This window comes from Pelobates fuscus, chromosome 1 (assembly GCF_036172605.1).
Source record: "Pelobates fuscus isolate aPelFus1 chromosome 1, aPelFus1.pri, whole genome shotgun sequence".
In the NCBI taxonomy this organism is placed as follows: Eukaryota; Metazoa; Chordata; class Amphibia; order Anura; family Pelobatidae; genus Pelobates; species Pelobates fuscus.
The window spans coordinates 85,540,198-85,566,011 of record NC_086317.1 but is presented as its reverse complement, the minus strand read 5'-3'; the positions used below and the strand labels follow the sequence as shown (position 1 = coordinate 85,566,011).

At 41.2% G+C, this 25,814-nt stretch overlaps 1 protein-coding gene across 1 annotated transcript in view; it reads right to left on the bottom strand.

Annotated features, from left to right (window-relative positions):
• SUPT6H (SPT6 homolog, histone chaperone and transcription elongation factor) overlaps positions 1-25,570 on the bottom strand; it is a 45,571-nt gene extending 20,001 nt beyond the window's left edge. Inside the window, exons 1-14 of the mRNA XM_063449966.1 lie at positions 25,398-25,570; positions 12,138-12,274; positions 8,449-8,613; positions 8,189-8,259; positions 7,381-7,576; positions 7,146-7,230; positions 6,646-6,916; positions 6,041-6,142; positions 4,459-4,575; positions 3,666-3,755; positions 3,424-3,566; positions 2,660-2,808; positions 1,817-1,918; positions 1,478-1,607 (exon numbers count right to left, since the gene is read on the bottom strand). Of these exons, the coding sequence (XP_063306036.1) occupies positions 1,478-1,607; positions 1,817-1,918; positions 2,660-2,808; positions 3,424-3,566; positions 3,666-3,755; positions 4,459-4,575; positions 6,041-6,142; positions 6,646-6,916; positions 7,146-7,230; positions 7,381-7,576; positions 8,189-8,259; positions 8,449-8,613; positions 12,138-12,243 (1,727 nt within the window). The 5' untranslated portion in view covers positions 12,244-12,274; positions 25,398-25,570. The remainder of the gene's footprint in view (positions 1-1,477; positions 1,608-1,816; positions 1,919-2,659; positions 2,809-3,423; positions 3,567-3,665; positions 3,756-4,458; positions 4,576-6,040; positions 6,143-6,645; positions 6,917-7,145; positions 7,231-7,380; positions 7,577-8,188; positions 8,260-8,448; positions 8,614-12,137; positions 12,275-25,397) is intronic.
• Between the last annotated feature and the right edge of the window lie 244 nt (positions 25,571-25,814).

Genomic DNA, 25,814 nt, shown 5'->3' with positions numbered 1-25,814 from the left:
AAATGCAATTTTGATAATACCCTTGGAAATGGCAAAACTAGTGAGACATGGTGAGCCTAACTAAATTATAATAGCAAAGTACAAGCAAGGGTTTAAGTTGAAGAAATAAAACACTGGATAGAGGTCTGCGCTACACAAAATGCTGGATTATCAGGATATAGTGCAGTAATGGTTATATAGCTTGCTAAGGATACCGCTAGGATCTGGAGAGATGTTAACACAGAGTAACAAAAACATAAAACAACAAGAGCTAACGGAGAAGATATTCCACACAGTGAATCTCATAATGCGGCATATGAACTTCAAGTTCTCGAACCAGCCACAGTCAGCAGATGCCTATACCTGGCAGAGTAAACGCATAAGAACATGTAGGCTATAGAGGTTGTCTGAGCAGTGCAGGCAGTATAGGGTCCTCATCCAGACCCAGGGCTGTATGGAGGGCAGCATCCGTACACCACGGACTTTAATACCCTGCAAGTTCGAGGCATGCCCGTGACTAGCACTGTGGAAGGCCCAGATGTTGTGCTGGCGCCTGCAGCAGGTGGTGTTCCAGCGGGGTGTGGTCAATTCTTCGGAGGTCTCCTCAAGACCCTCGGCCCAGTTGGCAGGCAGTCAGTCCAGGTGGCTAGCGTAGGAGTAGAGGCTTTGCCTGAAAAAGGCAGTGTCTCAGCCCCCCTTTCCGACCATCATCACCTTCCTCTGTGTGGGATGGTGCTGGCATGGTGCATAGACTTCTTGTGCCTAGTTGCATGGGCCCAAGATGAGCAATACGTGCAGCTTCCTCAGTGGGGACCATGGATAACCCCTGTTGGTCCAAAGAGGGGGGGGGGGGGGGGAAAGAAAAGAAATAAAAAATTCCGCTGGATCAGTTAGTGAAGCAGCGGCCGTCTACTCCACTCCCTATCCAGTTAGGCAGCAGTCCCAAAGTGCTTGAGTCAATCTCTGTGACCCAGAATCACCCGATATCAGGTGCTCCAGCTACACCGGGAAACCGCAAGAACTCATGTGGTACTTTTCCTACAATATGCCAGCACAGAAATGTGAGTTTTTCTCCTTAAGAAGCAAAGTTCTTCAGGAGCTAGAGTGAATTGTTGCCTTCTAGCATGGCCTCCCGGTTCCACCCCCACCCCCTATTCTTCAAGATTTCAGCAAAGGAGGTGGGGTGCAGCCAGGGCAAGACCAGAGAGTCAAGAAGTTAAAGTAAAACTCCCCTCTTAGCGTTATAATTGGGATGGGCCTAGTCTAAATAAGTAGTAGAACACTATAGTGTTAGTAATACATGTTTAGATTACCAACGCTACAGTGTTCTTTAAATTAACAAACCTGGATATATGTACAGGACTTTAAGTTGGTAACGGAGAACCTATGCCCATTAAAAGAACGGTATCTTATTTATTGCCACAGACAGTATTACAAACAGTTTACCTGCATACCAGACTGTATATGGCATTGTTGGATGAAAAATAAAAATACACACCTGCACACATAGTCCTTGGCTAGCTCTAGAGGCTCAGCAGGGAACTGCTCAGTTTCATGCCGTTGGTAACTGTCCCGCAAATTCTCTCCAAATTGCTCTGGGGTTAGACCAAATTTTTTGGCCAGTCCATCTGAACAGAGAACAAAATAAAAGTTGAATTAAAATTCCATATTATAAGTCTTTGTTTCACTGACGTCACTTTAAAAAGAAAACACAAAAGTATCTGGACTATAAGGTGGTTACAGTGCCAGCATAACCCGGTGACGACATTAAGAGTTGATTTGTATTCAACCATTTTAACAAAAATTTTTGTTTAACCACAGAAAACCGTAAACTCACCCAAACCAGCACTTTGGCAGATTGCATACATGTCCCTACGAGAAGCTTGTTTTAAGTCAGGTCCCTTTTGTTCTTCATCTTCTGGTTCTGCATTTTCGGCACCTGTAATGTAAGAAGCAAATTAAAAAAAAAAAAAAAAAAAAAAAAAATCGCCAACAAACTAAATAAATAGAAATGGCCTCTAATTAAGAAACACTATATTGCCAAACTACATCATAAGGTATCCCCCTCAGAATGGAGTTAAACGTATTTTACAATCCTTTTCACCATCACTGGCCTCGCTGCAACTGGCCACTCCTGCATTGCGGAGATGATCAATCATCATGTCAACCAATCCAATGCTTTCCCACAGGAAAGCATTGGGAGGCTATTGCACATCCATGGCAAAACGCTGTGCCCATCTGCATCTTGTCATTGCGGTGCATTGAATCGCTATTGTGAGCATTTAGTGTCTCCATGCACAAAGTGGAGACCCAACATAGGTCCTGCATAGTTTGCAGAACCTAACCAGGTAGTCCCTCTAGTAGCTGCTGAGTGACAGCCACTAGAGATGTTGCTAGGCAGCAATGTAAACAATGTATTTTGTCTGAAAAGGCAGCGTTTACATTGCCAAGGCTGCATGGACATGCTATAGACACCAGAAGATTAAGCTGTAGTTCTGGTGACTATAGTGGTCCATTAATAATTTACAATATCGCCAAACAAATAAATACAACTATTGAAATAACTAGCAAGGATGTCCCAAAAACCTCCACAGAGAACAAGACAGAGGGGGCCAGTTCATTCAAATCATTATTTCCAATCATACCACTTTAAATTCATATTATCTAGATTTTAACAAACCTTCTTCTTCTCCCTCTTCCTGAATTCGTTTCAGCTTTTTTTGATTAAGCTTGGCTGCATTCTGCATCTTGGGGATATCTCGACCATAGTAAAGCAAGAAATGATTGTACACATCCTTAAGCTCATCCATTGACCTTACATCCTTCAGCCTGTTAAGGTGAGAAAGGTCATACTTATTTAAAAGAAAGGTCATACTTATTTAAAAAAAAGTTATTGACTCAAAGGTTTACTGGACACTGCAAGAATGTGTTTCAATTTATTACACTTATAAAACTGGCTAAAATTGATCAGCAGCAAGTCACGGGAAGAAGGTAAACAGTTATAAATCTTGGGATCAAATTCTGAATAGTAATTAAAGAATACATTAAATTCCATGAACTATGGATTCCAATTGGCTTCAACTATAAAATTTCTGCTAGTGAGAAGGCATTTGGTGGTTGAACTACTAAATGTCTCACTCATACTTTAGCTTTAGCTTAGAATTCTGCCTTTGTATAGCATAAAAAATGAACTAAAAAAAGAAGTCTGAACACAGCTGTGTGTGTAGTAGTTGTACAATATTCCAGCAAAGATAATAGTTATTGCTGTGAAAGGAAGACTACAGAACAGTTTAGGTTTTTGCTCAGTTTTACGAAGAATAGGCAGCACAGTCAATTAACTTCTTTTACCTTATTCTTTATATAAAACCAGTTCCTTAATACATACAGCTAACTTGGAATGTACACGCACTTTTTCAAATTTTGAATACTAAAAGGAGCCATTACCTTTCAATATCTGTAGTATCTAAGGGTCGTATTCCATCAGCTAAAGGCTTGTCAGGATCTGCAGATATTTGTTCATATTGGTAAGCCTGCATCTTCTGGAAAAGGCGGATAAGATTCTGCTTTCGAATCTTCAGCTGGGTCCACTAAGAAAGACAACATTGTTCTTTAAAACGGACAAATTAAAGGCGGCGCAGAGTACACAAAAAAAAAAAAAAAAAAAAAAGAAAAAGAATGCTATGTACCTTTTCATCCCACTGCCACACACGCCACAAGTCATTAATATTAAGTTCTGGTTCCACATATTCTTTTCTGTAGAATGCAATAAAGGGGACCTGGCATGGAGAGAAAAACAAAAAATCTCAGCTTGACCAGATCAAAAGGTTATACAACACTGTAGGAGTATTTGAGAAATGGCATTAGATCCTTAAAGCTAACCAGGCTGATACAGATAACAGATTTAAATTATGCAGTGTGTTCTTCTGAAGGTCAATGACAGTCTCGACACCATAATAAAAATCGTGAAAAATCATGCTCGAATAGTATTAGCAATCTTTTAAAGCAGTGGATAGGAAATAAGTAGAATATTCCAAGTTGCCATAAAGCTTTCAAATTGAAAATGACTAGTACATATAATGTGGGGCAGTTTTATAGAAAATTAGATTTGATCAATGAATAATACAAGCAAAACTGACCAATGGTGCATAGCTTTACGTTTATTTGAATTCATTTCTTTTCCTCCTTGATCAGACATTACAGCTAAGGAAACGTTCTAAAGGATAAAGCAAAAAACGAGTGCCAACACCATTTATTTGCTGTTTCTATAGGATAAAAAAAAGAGGAAGTGCTGTTCCTGTCTGTATGGTAACAATATATTAAATAAATGGGTAGCATGTATGACATTTTTCAGCTGAACTCCTTTATAAATATGCAGTGTAGCACACTAGAACAAACCAACGGCAAGTATTATGTTACAATCTATTCTTCGCACCAACTTTTGAGGATTATTTATTGGGGAGCAGCTCACAGGTGAGATACCTCAAAATGCTGATTCCTCATGAAATTTAGGGCCTCTCTGATCTTCTGTATAGTGCTTGGACCCTTCCTGCTGAAGGTGGCTCCAACTTGTCCACGTTCCAGGTAGTCCGTGCTTTCCTGCAAAAGTAGATTTTACATTAAAAACATAAGACATACACCATATAAATCCTGTCTTCATAGGTTCTATGGAGACAGCAGTGCACTTACAATAATAAAGCCAACTTTAAATATTATATATAAAAATAATAAAAAAAAAAAAAAAAAGATATACAATATGGCTTAATGTACAAGACAGATTTTGGGGTAAAGCTGCCAAACAGAAAATATTACAAATAGGATTTCATGGCAAACATTTAGCTATTAGCAGGCTTCTCAGGAGGAGACTCCTAATGGGATTAAGAGTGTGCAGTCAGTCACAGGTATGATTAGTGAATGTAGTACTATAGCGCTCTGTTCAGGAAAGGTCTACATCTAGAGCAGGGTTTCTCAACCTTTTTACAAGATGTAGCCCTTTAAATAGTGCATGTTTATAATACAGGGGATTACCTACTCACTATATTTTTTATATTTATACAAGATGTACCCCTGCAGGTCTAAGTATCTCTGCCTCAAGAACGTAGTTTCTACTGATTAAAATTCCAAATTAAACTTATAGACACTGATCCGCAAGTTAATCCAACATTGGAGAACAAGCTTAATCAAAAGTAGTGAAGAATATTTTTTAAAATAAATGACAATGTGAATATTGTGTATGAACTATTAATCTAAAGTATGTCACAAAATAAAATTATAATACACACATAATAGTTAAACAGAGGACACTGAAACTCTTACTCAAAGGAGGAAACTGATACATTTATACAGAAACCAATACACAGAAATAGGGCAATCTATTAATATTTTGAGCTGGATCCTGGCGCACCTCTCCCCGATTTTGGTGTGCATGTCCCCCCCCCCCCCGAGGTATGCGAAACACAGGTTGAAAGAAGGGGGGGGAAAGTGTCTAGCGGTTCTTATCCCATTTCCAAAGGACAAAACAGTAAACAGGATTCGGGTATTTCTCAATTCTGTTCCAATGGGTATATGATAAAACCTGGAGACTTCGTAGGAACGTTTTTTACACATTACTTAATAGCTCTGCTTGATATCTATAGCGGGAGGTATCCAGGATGAAATAAGCAGTATATAAATCATTTAAAAGAGGTGTGCACAACCAGAATTAGTTGTGCACCCCAAGGTGATACCCAGGTTTAATGAAGGACAATCTTTGTATAGCAAACTTTTTTTGCTCGTCTTTACCAATGCATCTGTCCTTGATAAAGGACGTTTGCGGTAGTAAGATTGTCCTTCAATAAACTTTGGTGCGCACCCCTCTTTTTTGCTCATGTATCTGTGGATTTAGAGACTGCTGCAGATGCAGTCGGGGGTGCTTGCTGCACAGTCTTTCATAGGATTTCTTGACAAGTATTTCTAAACCTCTGTTTTATTGTGCCTCAATCATTCAAAAATATTAATCCTACAGCTTGAGAGCAACTAAACTGAGAAACAACATTAACTAAAGAGGTCAATAATATCAAGTCACCTGTAGAGATATTGTTGGTGTTGCAAAAGCATTTCTATAAATCCAGTCAGCTTCTTCTTCAAGCTCATCATCTTCAGCCGGTTTAACAGGTATGGAACGGAGCTGCAGTACAAAAAAAAATTAAAATACATATACATAAAAATGAGAAAATAGAATTACAATACGGCTTGAAATAAATGAAAAAATAGTTCAGAATATTTTACAACTGAATTACAGTTTTAAAACTGCATGCAGTATTTTACTATTGTAACTTTTCTTATAAGACATATTTACTTCAGTAGATTCATTCATATTGGTTTATAAAAAGGTTTAGGACTTCAATAAAATTCAGTTGTTTATCATCTACCGACACATACAGTAAGTGGATGGGCTTGGAAATGCTCTCTCCAATGTATGGTAATGAACACTCATAACTACAGAAACATGCATAGAAGTGAAATTTGGTATGCAGAAAAAAAGGACCAAAACTAAACAACACCCCCCCTCCCCAAAAAAAAAAAAAAAAATTTATAGGGAAAATTTTCTTTCAAGATGATAAACCTAAGGCAAGTATGTGGACATAAAACTTTGCATTATACCATGTATTAAAAGGGCACTCCGCTTACCTGAAACCTCTCTGGCAGGTCGGTAGTCCGGATCTCATTGTCTTGGTCAGTAAGGTGGCTACTCTCCAGTTCACTGGGTTCATAGATCTCGAAGATGCTACGCCGACTTACTCGCTTCTTGGCGGTTTTCTTTGGCCTAACCCTTGCCTCTCCTTCAGCATCATCATCTTCATAGTCATATTCTTCCATTTCTTCATCATCCTCATTGTATTTTTCAAATTCATCGTAATCAAAATCCACTCCAAAGATTTCTTGAGCTTCTTGCAAAGCACTAAAATTAGGCAGAACAAGAATTCACACTAACATGTTCAAAACACACAGCTATTAAGCAAGTTATAAAATGCAAGCAATATTCATGCGTTTTTCAAATAAAATAAGCAAACATAAATAAACTGAATGCTTTTATCTCAGACCCGTAAAAACAAAGATACCTGTGAAATGGCTACTTGAAAAAAAAAACCCCCCCCCAAAAAAACCATTGTGTGGGTCTAAAAACTTACGCATCAGTATATCCTGGTAATTTCTTCCTCCATTTGGGTTTTTTCAAAGGCTGCCCATCATCGTCAACAATGAAATCATCAATATCTGGAAGGGATGATAAAAATAAAAATATAGATATAAAAAAAGGTTCAAAAAAATACAGTTTAATATTTAAAATCCAATCATTCCCTAGCACTGCACCTCTCACTCCATCTACAAACACTGGAGAGGAAAACCAAAACTTCAGGGTCTTACCTGATTCTTCGTCATCTTCCTCCTCTTCCTCTTCAGGGGCAACAACTCCCCGCTCCACAGGCTCACGTCCCTCTTCATCTTCCCCATCCTGAAAGATTTCCTCAGCAATTGCCTCTTTCTCATGTTCCTCTTTTCCAGAGTCTTCTTCCTCCTCATCTTCATCATCAGGCATCTTTACAAGTCGCCTGAACTTTTTCTGAAAGAACATGTCTCATCTTGTGATTTTTTTTTTTTAATTACAGAGAGGAGAATATAAAGGCACTTGCAATACAACAAGCAGCAAATACATATATTTTTAAGTGGTTGCATGAAGACATTTTTCTACATCCATTTAAAATTGGTCTTCTACGAGGAACATTGTATTGGACCATTGCGGAAGAAGCCAAGGACGAGGGCACTAGAACTACAGGTTTGTATTCCTAATGCTACAGTGTTCCTTTAATTATTTGTGATTAGTTTTCTGTACACTAATCTATAACAGAGTTAAAAATCAAGGCAAAAAAGGTGATATTGTGGACAGTTTTTCTATTTAAATAAGTGCACTTTTTTGTAAAAATGCATAAAATAAGTAAATTAGCATATCTAGTATTTGAACAGTCAAAGTTATGCTACTGCGTATGAGGTATTTGGACGATATTCTAAAAAGACTGTGCACATGTGCAATGAGATGCCCTGTGCTCTTTTACAGAATTCCAAAAGGAGCCTAAGGTTTTCCATAAAGGGTTTGCTCTTAAGAAAAACTCAGTGGCAGTGTTGCTTTCAATGCAGATAAAAAATAAAAACATCATGTTACAGCTGCTATACTTACACGTGTGACTTTCACTCCCAAGTTCTCCTCAAGGAGATCAAAATCGTCATCTTCCAAACGATCATCATATGCTGTAAAAAATGAACAGCAAACCTATTAGATTCCACAAGAAAATTGGGGGTACCCAATAGCACTCACTGGCTTCAAATACAAAACATTGTTTAATTTAAAAAGCAAAAGACGCTCACTATTTTGTTCAAATATAAAATAAAACTAGATCTTTGTACAACAGAGGGAAAAATTTTAATATCCTGACTTACTTCGCTTTCTCCGTTTATGGCCAACTTCATCATCTGACCCTCCAGATCCAGACCCACTTCTAGCTTCCTCTTCCTCCTCCTCCTCTTCATCGTCGTCATCATTAATGAAACCTTTCAAGTTTCCTTGCTCATCTTGGTCATCCAGATTTTCTTCCTCCTCTTCGTCTTAAGTGGGAGGAAAAAAACAAAACAAAACTGTCACTGTGTGTTCTATGAAAAAACGATCTCTACAGAGAAGCCATGCAAGATTAAAGAATTTATGCAGATAGTGCCATAGAACAGGTACTTTTAGTACCAGATACTTGTAGTTACTTTAGCTAAAAAGAGAGTTGTGTCCATCAAGTATAGCCTCAAATCTGTGCTTGCTGAGAAATCAAAAGAAGGCAAAAAACCCTAGTTTGAAGTATTGTCCAATTTTGCAACAAACTTAGTAAATATTCCTTCATGACCCAGAATGGCAGTAAGATTCCTATTTTGATAAAGAAGCTGTTAAAACCATGTAGTAAAAATTTTATAGAAATAAAAATAAAAAAAAACCAAAAAGACAAGTCATGCGCTCAAACTCCCACTACTCTTGGGCGGCAGCAAAGACCATAGTAAAAGACCCCTTTAATGCACGCCCACGTGGGTCAGTCAGTGCTGGCTCCACCCTACCCTGCCTACTAGGCTGTGATAATCAGAACTGACAATCTTAGCTAATCAATGCTTTCCTGTATAAAATAAAAGTAGGGATCGACCGATATTGATTTTTTAGAGCAGATATCGATAATCTGAACTTTCAGGCCGATAACTTACCAATATTCTGCAAGTTTACCATTTTGAAAAAGAAAAAAAATATATTTCTTAAAAGCTAAATGCACAAAATATACATGCCACATGTAGTGGGTGCAGTGTGTTTAGACAGGGTAGCTGTGTGTGTAGTGGATGAAGTGTGTATTTAATGAATTTGTAGTGTGTATAGTGAATGCAGTGCATGAATATAATTCAGTGTGTGTGTGTGTGTGTGTGTGTGTTTGTTTCTGTGGGTATGTAATTTGTGTAAAATGGGGGGGGTGGAATTTTTAATGTAATTTTTTTTTCTTTTTAATTCCCCACTCCCTGGTGGCATAGACTCTGCAGTGGAGGCCCACAGCAAGCTCTTATTTACCTTCCCAGCAGCTCCCCTTCAGCTCCCCTGCTTAACTCTCGCGGCCTGCAACGCTCTGATGGCCGCGGGACTCGCACGATTTACACTGGGGAGCTGCAGGGAAGGTAAGTAAGTGCTTGCTGGGCCCTTGCAGGAGGGGAGAACAAAAAAACAAAAAGCAAAAAAATAAAAATAAAAAAATACGCCCCCCTCCCCCCCCACCATTTTACACACCTACACAAACACGGCATCCACTACACAAACACACACTGCATCCATGACACACACACACATATATTCTTGAAAACAAACTGATTGGCATGCATATTTTGTGCATTTACCTTAACAAAAAAAAGATTTGCAAAAAAATAAATAATAAACATGTTCAGTTAACAGATGTGTAGAAATAGTTTGTGTTTTTTTAAAATGGTAAATGTACGCAAATACAGCTTGAACCCATCGAATATCTCCCCATTAAAGCCCCATCCAACATTAAAAACGCTCCAGCTGACCTACCTGATTGGTGCCGCACAGATAGATGCAGTTTTTGTACACGCAAAACAGTCCAAGCCGCGGCGCAGGACCGCAGCCTACTACGCGCCGACGATCCAGGGCCTGGAGGCTCTCCTACGCGGCAGCTACACACAGAGCCCGCAAGACACCGTGCCCCACGCCTCACAGACCACCCTACACTCCATGCCTGCAATGGGACGCCGGTCCCAAAAACCGAACTCCACAGCAGAGAGCAGGGACATAGGAGACATGCTAAGGCAGCCTGCACAGCCCAGAACACTCAGTACAGAGGACCAAGGTGCGAGTAACCAGGCGCAGAGGGAGAAAGAACCCACGCTACTCACACAGGCAAGTCTCATACAATCTTTTGAGACCCCCGACGGGTCGGCCCCTACCAAAAATTATTTGAAAATCCTGCTTGCAGATATACATAAACTATGGGCAGCAGACTTAAAACTACTAAGAAATGACATACAAACCATCACAGACAGGGTGCAAGCCGCAGAGGAGGACATCCTTGACACCAGATCAAATATCAAAACCCTTAAAGAGACAGTGCACCAGCTCCAAGCCCATCACTCACACTTCTCCCAGCAACTCACGGCCTTAGAAGACAAACAGCGTCAAAACCATTTTAAAATACGCGGAATCCCTGAGGAAGTTACAGCCGAGGAGCTCCCGCAGGCTACTAACCGCCATATTACCCAACGCTACAACAATAATCATAGACGGGGTACATCGCATCAATAGCTCTGCCAAGCTGACACCTGGAGTGACAAGGGACGTTATCCTCAGATGCCTAACCTTCCAAGACAAACCCCGAATCATGACAGTCCTGAGGAACAAAACACCGTTGGCCTTTGAGGGCTCCTCCATGTCTTTTTTTCAAGACCTCACCAAAAGCACACTACTCTGGCGCAAGTCAATGGGAACTATCACCTCACAACTAAGAAACGCAGACATCACTTACCGCTGGGAAAGTGCCGCCGGGGTACCGCTTACCCCAGGGACCTTGGTAGTACCCCACAACGGAACTAATCCAACCATCACCTCTGTCGATGAGGCACCAGCCCTCCTGAAAGCACTGGGACTGACAGGGCAGAACAGGGGACTGCAATCTGACACCAACACTGAAAACTGGGACCCAGACTGCATCACTCCCTTTATCCCAAGGAATGGCAACGCGCAAGCTACCAACACCTGAACGCACCTGAGTCTGGAAATGGAGAACTGTCCCTGTTGAGATATGGTTTAAATTTGTTTTCCCTCTTATTCTTACATTCTTTTACATCTACCATGTTTGTGTAGAATGCATAGCAACTGGAGACGACTAATCCGGAACTGGCCCGTAGCTTGAAACCCCCCCCATAGAAACAGAGGTATGACCCCCACGCAGGGCGATATAGCACTACTGCTGCACACCTGATATACCCGATTTAAGATCACCAGACAATCCTTAGAATGAGCCCAGGGAGAACACCTACCAACCTCTGCGAGAGAAAATATGATGACCCCACTCCAGCCCACTAGATACAGACTCCCGAGCATATTAACACCCAAAGCACGGGAACATCTAAGAGCTCTCACTCACACAGCAACCCCCATACCCAATCGCCCCTCTCAGACATATCCCGAAACTTGAACCACGTTGCATTATGGAGAAAAAAAAAAAAAGTTGCCATAACACGGCAATGCTATTGTAAAACCACTCTGTATATCTGCATCTTACAAATTTGCTATGTACCGACCATGTCTTTGCTATGCACCACCAAAAGAAAAAATTGATAAAAAAAAAATAAAAAATGTTCACAGATTATCGGTATCTGCTAAAAAAAAAATAAAAAAAAATAAGAATATTCAGTATTGGTCGATTCCTAGGACATACTATACTCACCAGAACAACTACATTATTAAGCTTCAGTTGGGTTCTGGTGACTATAGTGTCCCTTTATTGCATGATGTTAAACAGGGAAGTATAGGCTGATCTGCTTACAAAACATTTATCCAATGAAACGTCATTTTTTTTTATTTTCATTTTTAAATCACTCACCATCCTCCTCTTCCACAAATTTTTTGGTAGGCCTCTGTACCACCTCTCCGTCGTCATCGTATTCTTCTTCAGACTCCTCTGCTTCGCTTTCCACAAAGTCAGACATGTTGCTTGTTTTTACTTAATGTCACGGAGATCTAGAAATAGTATGAGAACAGTTAAACAATACCCACAAAGAAGTGATGTGGAGCATCGTAAATGAAGGTATGTAAAAAAAATAAATTCCCCAAACAAATCTCTCAGGCAAATTCACTTAACATATTAAATTAAAAGCATTTCTTCTGGCAGTAACAATGCAATGCACCCAATGACCGCAGCAGATAGCACATAGAACATAACTCTTACGATTTCCCCAAGAAAAATCTAAAGGTCGTGTTCCTCAGTAATTTTTTTTCTTTTGTAAATCTTTATCCTAATGTACGGTTTCAGATGAGTAACAAAGACAAAAAGGAAATGTAGTAACCCATTACAGTCGGTAATAATGCAAAGTAATTTTGTGACAGACTGTGACAGAGTGCAAGGCATTGTTATGGATGGAGTGTATATTTCTCCAAAAGTATTGGAATATGTAAATTAGTTGCCCCAGGAAGAAGGTCTGTCTGTTTTAGTCAGAGCAATGTTGCAATTTAATGTGGGTTGCTGGGGTGGAGCAATTTGAGTGAAGGGAGGGCCAGCGCTCCGTTCCACAGTTTACATACAGCACAGCAGGTGAGCAATCCAGTCCAGGAGTTCAGGATCACCCAGATAGTTGCTCACCTGTTGGCAATGATTAGTGCAGGACTAATATAAAATGTCCCTGTCAGGGATTCACAGGGAGAAGGACAAGCAGTGTGTTAGACCGCATTGCTTTCTACAAGAGTCTTCATATTCTGAAGGAGAAAGGCAACATTTATTTAAACATTTATTTAAAGAATGAAAAAAGTCTGTGCTGAAATTTGTATTTTCTTGTGTGGGAAGCGGGTAAGGCACCCAACAGTAGTTCGCGAAAAATTTGTCAGTTAGTGCTCAGAAGAGCAAGGCTTTTCTTTTTTTTAAATTGCCAGACCTCTTAATAAAGAAAAAGACTGCATTCACAATAAATATGATTTGTGTGGTGTTCCTATCATTAATACTGTGTGCTTAAAAATGCAATTCCAACTCTTCAGCCAAAGCTTGGCCTAAGAATAGGAATAGAAGGTAATACGTCCAAAACTCCTGCCTAATTTATCTTTGAAAGAGCCCAGTGGGATCTACAAACTGCATATAGTAAATCCATTATTACCAGTTACTACTTCCTCCATGTAAGTATTCCACGGTTATCAGTTCTATGCATTTAGCAGCAGCGCCCCACAAAGAAGCTTTAATCTTCTCTAACGTATCTAGTCAGCCCTGCTTAGTGTGTGCCTGATGCCTCTTCGAGAGGGCAGGTACAAGTGATTTTACTGCATTCAACAAATGCTGCAAGATGGATTTTTTTGTATTTAGAAAACCGAAAGGGTGTGACATGGAGCAAAAGATTTTTCAAAATGAACAAAGGCAGGGTTACTGAATATTTCAGTGAGGGTGTCCATAGCCATCTGCCAGTAGGCTTGGATAATTGGGTAATACCACCTATCATGCTTAATTAATCCTATCCCAACTTCACATCCCCAAGAGGTTGGTGGAACAGACTGGAAAATCCATGTAAATGTAAACATTTGGGAGTACGGTACCACAGAGAAATTTGTAAATTAACTTCCTGATATCTCGAGCTGATAGAGCTCTTATGGTGCAGGAGGAGAACCTTAATTCATTGATTAGTCGTGAAAATCTCACATCTTCTCCCATTCCTGTTTAAACTGAGTAAATTGCCCTCCCCAGTCCATCAACAGAAGTTGAAAAAGGCCTGAGATAGACCTCTTCATCCAGACACCGCCCAAGCACCAGTTTAGATTCCTATGATGCAGCCCTGTAAGGGATGCCACTACAGAAGTGTTGAATTTGCAGATAGCAATACCCTTCCAAGGCAGTGGGTTCCCTATGCCTCCCAACTCATTTAGGCACCATATATCCGATGCGTTCAGTACTTGGCTGATGGGAATAAATTATCCTTGATCTAGAAATTTTAGATCCTTAACCAATAGACCTCTGGCTAGACTTATGCGTTAGAGATACCACTATGGGGCCTCCAATGGAGGAAATGTGTGTGGATATATGTAAGGAGAACCGCACTTTGAGAGTTTGTGATGCTGACTGACAATCTTGTTAACAGTCCCCTAGATAAGATCGTGGTTGTATTCCAAACAAGGGAAAGGAGTATGACGCTTCAACTCACCATGCCCTAAGTGATATTTACAAACAAAAGATTAAAAACAAAAAAAATCTTAACCCCTTAAGGACCGGCCTGTTTTTGCGATGTTTGTACGTTAAGGACCAGAGCAGTTTTAACACTTTTGTGGTGTTTGTGTTTAGCTGTAATTTTCCGCTCTCATTTACGGTTCCCATACAAGTTATATATTGTTTTTTTCAAGACAAGAAGGGCTTTCTTTACATACCATTATTTGTATTATGTCATATATTGTATTTTTAAAAAAATAATAAAATATGGTGAAAAATGTAAAAAAAACAAAAAAAAAAACGACATGTTTTTGGACTTTTACTTGAAAAATCTTTTACTTATCTACAAAAGCTAATGAAAAAAACTGCTAAATAGATTCAAAATTTTGTCCCGAGTTTAAAAACACCCAGTGTTTACATGCTTTATTGCTTTTTTTTTTGCAAGTTATAGGCCTATAAATACAAGTAGGAAATTGCTGTTTCAATATATATATATATTTTAAATGTATCAATAGTGACATTGCAACACCGTTATCTGTCATAAATCCCCGAAACACACCTAACATGTACATATTTTTTTAAAGTAGACAACCCAGGGTATTCAACATTGGGTATGTCCGGTTTTTTTTAGTAGCCACCTAGTCACAAACACTGGCCAAAGTTAGCATTTATATTTGTTTGTGTGTTAAAAATGCAAAAAACGCTAACTCTGGCCGGTGTTTGTGACTAAATGGCTACTAAAAAAGGCTGAACATACCCCATTTGCAATACCTTGGGTTGTCTTCTTTTGCAAATGGTATGCCATCATGGGGCTAATTCTTCTCATTACTTGGCTACCATACGCTCTCAAAGGCAACCTAACCAATCTGACAAATTTCAATAAAAAAAAAAAAGTAAAACCAAGCCTTATATTTGACCCTGTAACTTTCACAAACACTATAAAACCTCTACATGTGGGGTACTGTTATACTCAAGAGACTTCGCTGAACACATATTAGTGTATCAGAACAGTAAAATGTATCACAGCAATAATATCCTCAGTGAAAGTGCTGTTTGTGTGTGAAAAATTCAAAAAACTTCACTTTCACTGACAATATCATCGCTGTGATATGTTTTACTGTTTTGAAACACTAATATTTGTGTTCAGCGAAGTCTCCCGAGGTCTCCCGGGGAATCAGCAGGTAAGCTGTCATTTCCCCCAGTTTTTTAGGCTGTACCTCATGTGATATAATGAATCTTGTGCACTAGATAAACAACTCTAATAGATGCCATTGGACCGAAAGGCTCTTCTATTGTAATATAACCAAGTTTACTGGCTGTTATACGAAAATTGCAAGACTGTATCTACAACTATTATCATGGCCTCTAGAGGCAGACCAAACAATGACAGTATCTCCTGTGGCTGTTGATTAAAATCATAAAACTATAGCCTTTTTAAAAATTTGCTAAATTATATAGAGAGTTACAAAATTAACCAGTGTGGAAAACTTTTTTTTTTTTTTTTTTTAACCTAGCTGCCATAACTTGCACTACAAACCCAACCATGGGAGTTTGATCTGCCTCGATATTAAAACCACCTGCCTAGTACCACATAGCTCCCCCTTGTGTTGCCAAAACAGCTTTGATGCGCAAGTCATGGAAAAGATCTCTGAACGTGCCCTGTGGCATCATGCACAAAAACCATTAGAAGCAGATTCTTCAAGTCCTGCAAGATTTAGGGAATCTGGAGGTCAAAACAATACCTTGCTGTCTTTGGACAACAAGTCTCTCAAAGCTGGACTCAGAAGCACCCCAGCGGGGAATTGGCTGACCATGGGGCAGAGCATTGCAAATTTCCTTGACTGGCATCATACCACTACCCCTAGCGTTACTTGATGAGTATATTTCTGATGTTCTCCGTGGTTATATTCTCCCTTGAAGGGTACATTTATGACATACCCGGGGGCCCATTGGGGGGCTTTATCACAATGTGTGACGCTCACTGTACCAACGACTTTCTATTTACAGCCTGTTGATAACTCAATGTAGTTTATGCAAATAGTATAAAATTGTTTAGACATAACTGCCCAGTTTTCTATGTTGTAGACAACCCAATGTAGTAAATGCATAACTGTTTAGACAAAGCTGACTAGCTTACTACACTGTTGATAACCCATTGCAGTTAATGTAAATAGTTTATAATTGATTAGACACATGTGCCTAGCTTACTATGTTTCTTTTAAAACAAAAATGTGCGAACCCTTCATGCCACTGTTTAGCCTGTGTCTAAATATAACAGCACGCTGTTGTGGCGTCTGTCTATGCTTTGTAATCACCTGCACGTCAAAAAAAAATAATAAAAAAAAAATACCTTGAACTCTCATGTTCCTCAAACCATTCCTGAACAATTTTTGCAGTGTGGCGGGGTGTATTATTCTGCTGGAAGAGACCACTGCCACCAGGGAACACACCATTGCCATGAAGGGGTGTACGTGGTCTGCAATAATCTCTAGGTAGGTGGAACGTGTAAAAGTACCGTATATACTCGTGTATAAGTCGATCTCATGTATAAGTCGAGTGCAGTTTTGTGACCAACAATTGTGAAATATGCTATGCCTCGTGGATAAGTCGAGGGTAAAACTCGGGACTTTGAAATTCTGTGATTTTTATAATTATATACACACACACACACACTCATACAAACACACACTCTGCATTATATAAACACACTTTGTGTGTTTGTGTGAATGCAGAGTGTGTGTTTGTATGAGTGTGTGTGTATATAATACAGAGTGTGTGCAGGGCTGGCCTTGGACCTTTAGGCGCCCTGTGCAAAATATTTCCACAGCGCCCCCTGGCCACATCCCTCTCTGGCCACTTCCTGTTCTCTGTGTCTAGTGCCAGTGTGTTTGTAGTGTCAGTGTTTGTGATTTTAGAGTACGTCTACGTTGTATTAGGTGAGTACCTGTGGGGAATGTCGGTTTCTGTGTGTAAAAATATAGATGAAACTGTGTATGTTTGTAACTGTTTGGGTGTGGTCGTGTGTGTAAATGCAGAGACTGAAAATGTGCATACATTTACATTTTTTAACTAGTTTCCCTTTTTCTCACAGGTTTATATCTCCTTATATTCTCACATATCTTTCTCCCTTATTTCTGCTTATTTGTCTCTCCTCCATTACTCCCCAATGTGTTTCTTCCCATATAGTTCCTATGTTTATCATTCTACTCATATTCACACTTGTCTATTTTAATCCATCTCTCTCCTGCTTGTCTATTAACCATCCTTCCCTCACTGGTGTCTCTCACCTAGCCTTTGCTATAACTGTCACTCATGCTCTGCACACACATCTCCATACTTGTATCTATCACTCATTTCCCATCACCAATTCTAGTTTATCCTGTATCCTATTTGTCTCTCCTTATACCAACACTTTCCAAACTGTTTCTCTTTTATATCCACACATCTTTCACTTATCCCATCTCCCCAATTTCTAACCACTGTTGTATCCCACTTATCCCCATGTGCTTCTCTCAGTTCTAATCTCTGTAGTCCCTATTCCACCCCATTCCTCAAGTATTACCTCTTTTGTATCCCCATTATCCCCCTGTCCCCCCTCCATTTCTAACCTCTGTTAGCCACATGACACCCACTTCATCATCAAACTCCTTCTGTCACACTGTCTCCCAATCTCTATTTCCCTCATACTGTGCTTTCATCTCACCAAAAATGTGTCCATTTTATTAACTTACCATTTTGTGCCGGACAGGAGTGTTAGGTGTTAATCTTCCTGGTCACTCCCTCGCAGAGCTGCTCAGTGGCAGGCAGCCATTCTCTATGTGGGAGTAGAGAGCATAACTCCGCCTCCCATGACTCACTGAATCTCCTGCAGGCAGTGTGAAGTCAGAAATCCCCTGTGTGCACTCTCGGTCTCTGACTCTAACAGCAAGGAAGACACTGCAGGGAGAGCTCAGCTAGTCTTCCATCTGCAAGGTGAGAGGAGAGTCCTGGCACCTTGCAATCTCTAAAACAACCTGTCAGTAGAACTTGCAAGCTGTGTCGGCCCCATGGCGCCCCTGTTGCCATGGCGCCCTGTGCGGCCGCACAGCTCGCACACCCCTAAGGCCGGCCCTGAGTGTGTGTGTGTGTGTGTAGTGTGTGGGGGAGGGCATTTTTATTATTTTTTATTTTTTTATTTAAATATTCTAATTTTTTTATTTTAATATTATAATTATTTTTTATTTTAATATTTTTTTATTACATTTTTTATTTTATTTTATTATTTTTCTTTTATTATTTTAAAAAAAAATTTTGTCCCTGGTGGTCCAGTGGTGTGTACTGTGCAGGAGGGGGGCTGGCAGGAAGCGTTTACTTATCTTTCCTGCAGCTCCTGTCAGCTCCCTTCTCCTGCGTTTCGGTCAGCTCCCCTGTAAGTCTCGCGGTCTGCGTGCCGCGCGGAGCGTTGCCACGGTAATCCATGGCAACGCTCTGATGCCGCGGCTCTTGCGAGATTTACAGGGGAGCTGACCAGAACGCAGGAGAAGGGAGCTGCAGGAAAGGTAAGTAAACGCTTCCTGCCAGCCCCCAACAGGACCGCCGGGCTTGTAATGAGCCCGGCGGTCCTGGTCTGTATTATGGCAATGTAAGTTGCCATAATACAGACATTGACTCAAGTATAAGTCGAGTGGGGGTTTTTCAGCACAAAAAAAGTGCTGAAAAACTAGACTTATACTCGAGTATATATGGTAATAGTCACATGAATTGCACAACAATTGCCCAGGGCATAACACTGCCTTTGCTGGTCTGCCCTCTTTCTATAGTGCATCCCTGCTACCATCTCCTTGCCCGGTAAACAATGCATATACATCAGGCCATCCACCTGACCCAAAAGAAAATGTGATCCGTCAGACAAAGCAACCTTCTTCCATTGCTGTATGGTCCAGTACAGACGATCACATTCCAATTAAAAAGTCGCTTTCAGCAGTGGACAGGAGTCATCATGGGCATTCTGAATGGTCTGCGGCTACGCAACCCTATATGCAACAAACTGTGAAGCACTGTGTGTTCCAACACCTTTCTATCATGGGCAGCATTAAGTTTTTCTGCAATTTGAGCTAAAGTAGGTCATCTGTGTGATCGGAACAGATGGGCTAGCCTTCACTTCCCACGTGCATCAATGAGCCTTGAGTGGCCATGATGGACGTCGATTCACATGTGGTCCTTCCTTTCACCTCTTTTGGCAAATACTAAACACTGCATACTGGGAACAACAAACAAGACTTGCCGTTTTGGACATGCAACTGTTACAATATAATCAATGATTCTCTTCACCTCCTGCCGTGGCTGATCAGTGTGTGCGCGCGCACTATATATATATACACACACACACACACACACACACACACACACACACTGTCCCATCTCTATCAAAAGGTGGGTTAGTGACTAACTTAATACACTATGCATCCGAGAGAGGAATTATCAGAGTGCAAATAGTTTCATGTCCCTTTCATGCCATTATCAATTGCCAAACCAAACAACTGTTACAGTTATTCTAAATCCTGTATTGGACCTCTTACAATACTACAGCTTTATTTTAACATGGCAGGCCTCACAATACGTCTTTGAATTAGAGGAATGGTCATTTCTCAAGAAGTGGGAAATGGAAATGAGCTTATTTTCAGTAACTCTGAATAAACTGACAATACTACTTGGTAACCATGGAGTGGAGTAGCCTTAGAACTTGCTCAGCAGCAGACTTTACAATATATTGCAGTGTTGAGACTCACCAGTGGAATAAAAATGACTAAATCCTGAGTTTTACGAGAAATATTCTATAAGTTAACACTTGTAAGAACTCAAGTCCTCTAATGTCAGCATCTGCCAAGTAACTGATCAGACTAACATGGTTATTCACTAAAGTGACAAGTCAAAGTGAATTTCAAATTTAAGAACAAAACAGACAAAATGTACAAAAAATTCTAAGTGAGCTATGCTTTCAGTTTTTCTACACTGGCCTTGAATCTTAAAATTTACTTTGATCAACACTGTAAAATGTGCAGTTGTACTTCAGATGAACTGGTCACATCTAAAATGGCAGAAATTGTATCTTGAGTTCAATTCTTTATGTGCTCTTGCTTCAACTATCATTGCCCAAGTCACACGCCTGATGAAAAGCACTAGGCGCCGTTTCATTTACGGTGACTGATGCACATTAGAAAGCCTAAGTGCTGGAATGAAAGTTATTCCCGAATATAGGTTTCTGAGAGACACAGAAGTTCAGAAGTTGCAACAGGATCCCTTACATGCAATTTCTAATTTGGGCATGTGAGCGTTCTCAATCTTTTCTATGATAGAGACTGTTTTTACGGAGAACACAAGGTTTTGTTTTTTAATCTGCAGAATATAAGAGTTTTCTGACGCATTTCACTTCCTATTGTATGGTTTAAAGTGAATTTCTACGCTATGAGAGTCTGTGTACCCTTTTTTGCCTACTATAATATTATGCAAATTGTGCTTTAATTATACAGATTATTGAATTTCTTCTGGTGAGTAGAATCATTACCTTTAAGCGTTTTGCTGTTAACACTATTTTCAGAGAAAATGCAGTGTTTACATTACAGCCTAGTGATAACTTCACTGGCCACTCCTTAGATGCCTAAAATGCATCCACACATTCAGTATTTCCTCCCTCTGCATGCAGACACTGAACTTTCCTCATAGAGATTCATTAATTCAATTCATCTCTATGAGGAGATGCTGATTGGCCAGGGCTGTGTTTGAATTGTGCTGGCTCTGCCCCTGATCTGCCTCTTTGTCAGTCTCAGCCAATCCTATGGGGAAGCATTGTGATTGGATCAGGCCACCACTTCTGATGTCGTCAGCAGACTGCTTGTTTGTCTGAGGCAAACAGCATGCAGAGTTACAGCTTCATGCTTGAATACAATATAATATATATGCTTGAATTTGCTATATTTATGGAGGCGTGCAGGGCCCAGATGATGGTTTTAACACTATAGGGTCATGAATACAGGTTTGTGTTCCTGACCCTATAGAATCCTTTAATTGACTGAGAGCATCAAGAATTGGGACATTGGGCAAATGAAACGAGAGGGAGGGGTGTTTCAATGTGGTTAGTGCAGAATGCTTGTATTGCCTTTCTCCGATATACCAGAGTTTTATTTTACAATCTTTAATGATCTGCAATTGTATATTGGAAGTCTGAAGGACAAAGAGCGAAGGGTGTGAAGTTATCTGATTTGCGGTGGATTATTTATACAAGTTTGTTGCAATAAAATATTTTTTATATGATACAGAACACTACTATTTTTCTGCACTTTTTTTTTTAGGGTCATATTGGGATTTATGCAGTCTGAAAATCTGGTTAAGAAAAGCTGAGACACATACACTTGATCTACAGTGGTTTGTGAGTGCAAGATTATTACACATTTTGGGTTATAGCAGACCGTGCTATACTATGTAACCTTTTTTGTTCCTCTATAGATTGGCTGTATGTCAATCAGAATTTGTGTACCTTTATCACATTTGCGATCTAATAAGCTTCAGTGAATCTGTACACCCGTCAGTGACCTATCCTCCATAATGTTCATATATATGAATGGGTCATTGAAGACTTTAATAACAATCTATGTCATAACAGCAATCTGTTTTCAAGATCTGTAGAAAAGTTAAATGTTGTACATTGCTCAAAAAGATAAAGGGAACACTTAACAACACAATGTAACTCCAAGTCAATCACACTTCTGTGAAATCAAACTGTCCACTTAGGAAGCAACACTGAGTGACAATCAATTTGACATGCTGTTGTGCAAATGGGATAAACAGGTGGAAATTATAGGCAATTAGCAAGACACCCCCAATAAAGGAGTGGTTCTGTAGGTGGTGACCACAGACCACTTCTCAGTTCCTATGCTTCCTGGCTGATGTTTTGATCACTTTTGAATGCTGGCGGTGCTTTCACTCTAGTGGTAGCATGAGACTGAGTCTAAAACCCACACAAGTGGCTCAGGTAGTGCAGCTCATCCAGGATGGTACATCAATGCGAGCTGTGGCAAAAAGGTTTGCTGTGTGTCAGCGTAGTGTCGAGAGCATGGAGGCACAAACAGGAGACAGGCCAGTACATCAGGAGACGTGGAGGAGGCCAACAACCCAGCAGCAGGACCACTACCTCTGCCTTGTGCAAGGTGTAACAGGAGGAGCACTGCCAGAGCCCTGCAAAATGACCTCCAGCAGGCCACAAATGTGCATGTGTCTGCTCAAACGGTCAGAAACAGACTCCATGAGGGTGGTATGAGGGCCCGACGTCCACAGTTGGGGGTTGTGCTTACAGCCCAACACCGTGCAGGATGTTTGGCATTTGCCAGAGAACACCAAGATTGGCAAATTCGTCACTGGCGCCTTGTGCTCTTCACAGATGAAAGCAGGTTCACACTGAGCACATGTGACAGACGTGACAGTCTGGAGACATCGTGGAGGACATTCTACTGCCTGCAACATCCTCCAGCATGACCGGTTTGGCAGTGGGTCAGTAATGGTGTGGGGTGGCATTTCTTTGGGGGTCCGCACAGCCCTCCATGTGCTCGCCAGAGGTAGCCTGACTGTCATTAGGTACCGAGAGGAGATCCTCCGACCCCTTGTGAGACCATATGCTGGTGCTGTTGGCCCTGGGTTCCTCCTAATGCAAGACAATGCTAGACCTCATGTGGCTGCTTTAGTCCAGGTCTGGGAGGAGATCCCTCAGGAGACCATCCATCACCTCATCAGGAGCATGCACAGGCATTGTATGGAGGCCACACACACTACTGGGCCTCATTTTGACTTGTTTTAAGGACATTACATCAAAGTTGGATCAGCCTGTAGTGTGTTTTTCCACTTTAATTTTGAGTGTGACTCCAAATCCAGACCTCCATGGGTTGAAAATTTTGATTTCCATTTTTTTTTTACCTTTGTGTGATTTTGTTGTCAGCACATTGAACTATGTAAAGAACAAAGTATTTCAGAAGAATATTTAATTCATTCAGATCTAGGATGTGCTATTTTTGTGTTCCCTTTATTTTTTTGAGCAGTGTATATACAGAAACACCAAGTACCATAACCACTTTAATGAAGAGGTACTTGAAACAACCCTTTAAGGGTGCCATTGCAATCCAAAATTACAATTATCATTCACAAACAATTTTTTCACCCTCATATACTGACTGCCATATGCCATAGATATGCACTAATGTAATAATTTAGTTTGAAGGGGCGCAGGTTGGCTATAAAATATTGGTTTTGTACCAGTACAAAAAGTTAAATTCAAAACAGGTGATTCAGAAAAATTCTCCAACTCATTTACAGCCACAGCTTGTTTATTTGTGCTTAAATCGTGCAATTTGGTTTTCAATTCTTCACCTGCACAAGTCCCATGTTTTCTTCATCATGTAGGTGTTAATTCTAAAATCAATACAGTCCTCCCTATCTGAAATACATCTACTACACCTTCACTGTTTCCTGACCCCTGATAGGTGTATTTCTACATCCAGCTGGAGGGACTACAACCAGCTCTATAGTCCAGCTGGAGGGACTACAACCAGCTCTATAGTCCAGCTGGAGGGACTACAACCAGCTCTATAGTCCAGCTGGAGGGACTACAACCAGCTCTATAGTCCAGCTGGAGGGACTACAACCAGCTCTATAGTCCAGCTGGAGGGACTACAACCAGCTCTATAGTCCAGCTGGAGGGACTACAACCAGCTCTATAGTCCAGCTGGAGGGACTACAACCAGCTCTATAGTCCAGCTGAAGGGACTACAACCAGCTCTATAGTCCAGCTGAAGGGACTACAACCAGCTCTATAGTCCAGCTGAAGGGACTACAACCAGCTCTATAGTCCAGCTGAAGGGACTACAACCAGCTCTATAGTCCAGCTGAAGGGACTACAACCAGCTCTATAGTCCAGCTGAAGGGACTACAACCAGCTCTATAGTCCAGCTGAAGGGACTACAACCAGCTCTATAGTCCAGCTGAAGGGACTACAACCAGCTCTATAGTCCAGCTGAAGGGACTACAACCAGCTCTATAGTCCAGCTGAAGGGACTACAACCAGCTCTATAGTCCAGCTGAAGGGACTACAACCAGCTCTATAGTCCAGCTGAGGGTGATAATGTGTATTTCTATAGCCGGCTACAGTCCGAGGGTTACAACGTGTATTTCTATAGCCGGCTATAGTCCATACGAGGATTATAACGTGTATTTCTATAGCCGGCTATAGACCATCCGAGGATTATAACGTGTATTTCTATAGCCGGCTATAGTCCATCCGAGGGTTATAACGTGTATTTCTATAGCCGGCTATAGACCATCCGAGGGTTATAACGTGTATTTCTATAGCCGGCTATAGACCATCCGAGGGTTATAATGTGTATTTCTATAGCCGGCCATAGTCCATCCGAGGATTATAACGTGTATTTCTATAGCCAGCTATAACACATCTGACGGCGACAATTTCCATGATAATGACTTGCTTAAAGTCAACTTGGGCTTTGTATGACATGAAGCCAACAGGCTCTGGGATAAAACAAAAACCAAACACACTGTACTTTAGCCTGAAGACAGCCTCCCTGCATTACCAACTACAATGCACATGATGCCTGGCGAGCCTGACCACTGAAGGTCCAGGGCTACTTAGAAAGGGCTCCATGGCTGCTCTGCCCTCCATATAACACGATCCCAGCAGGCTCTGTGAGAGGGAGGGAGGGCAGAGCAGCCATCGTCCCCCCGGCCTCCATGTTGTGAGTGCGGCCTAGGCTGCCATGGCCGGCCAGACAGACAGGGAAGGAGGGAGGGCAGAGCAGCCATCACCTGGTAACACACACACTGCCTGCTCCCCCCCATTACCCCCGGCCTCCATGTTGTGAGCGCGGCCTAGGCTGCCATGTTCACACTGGGAGGATCTCCCGGGTAAGGACAAGCCGTGAAGTTTACCTGCTCGGCCGGCGGGGTGGTGTATGAGCTATTCCCTCGGTGGGCGGGTGTCCGGCGGTGAGATGGAGGCCCGGAGTGCAGAGACTGACTGACTGAGGGCGCTTACTGCAACCCCAACTTCATCCTACGATCACCAGCATAACAGCCTCGCGCAGGCGCGGGAGCCAATCAGCCTACGTTTGCCGAGAGCCCCGCCCAGCGACGCGCGTGCGCAGTAGGCAACCATAGAGCGCTCTCCTCCGCCCTCAACCATTGTGTCATATGCTAATGAGCACCCCAAAAGGGGGGGGGGTTGCTAGCCTCTAAGACGCCTGCGCGTCAGCCAATGGCGGCCCACAACCACGTGATCGCAGCGACTGACGTAATGCGAACACACATGCATTCTGGGAATATGGCCTCCAAGCTTCAAAGTAGCAT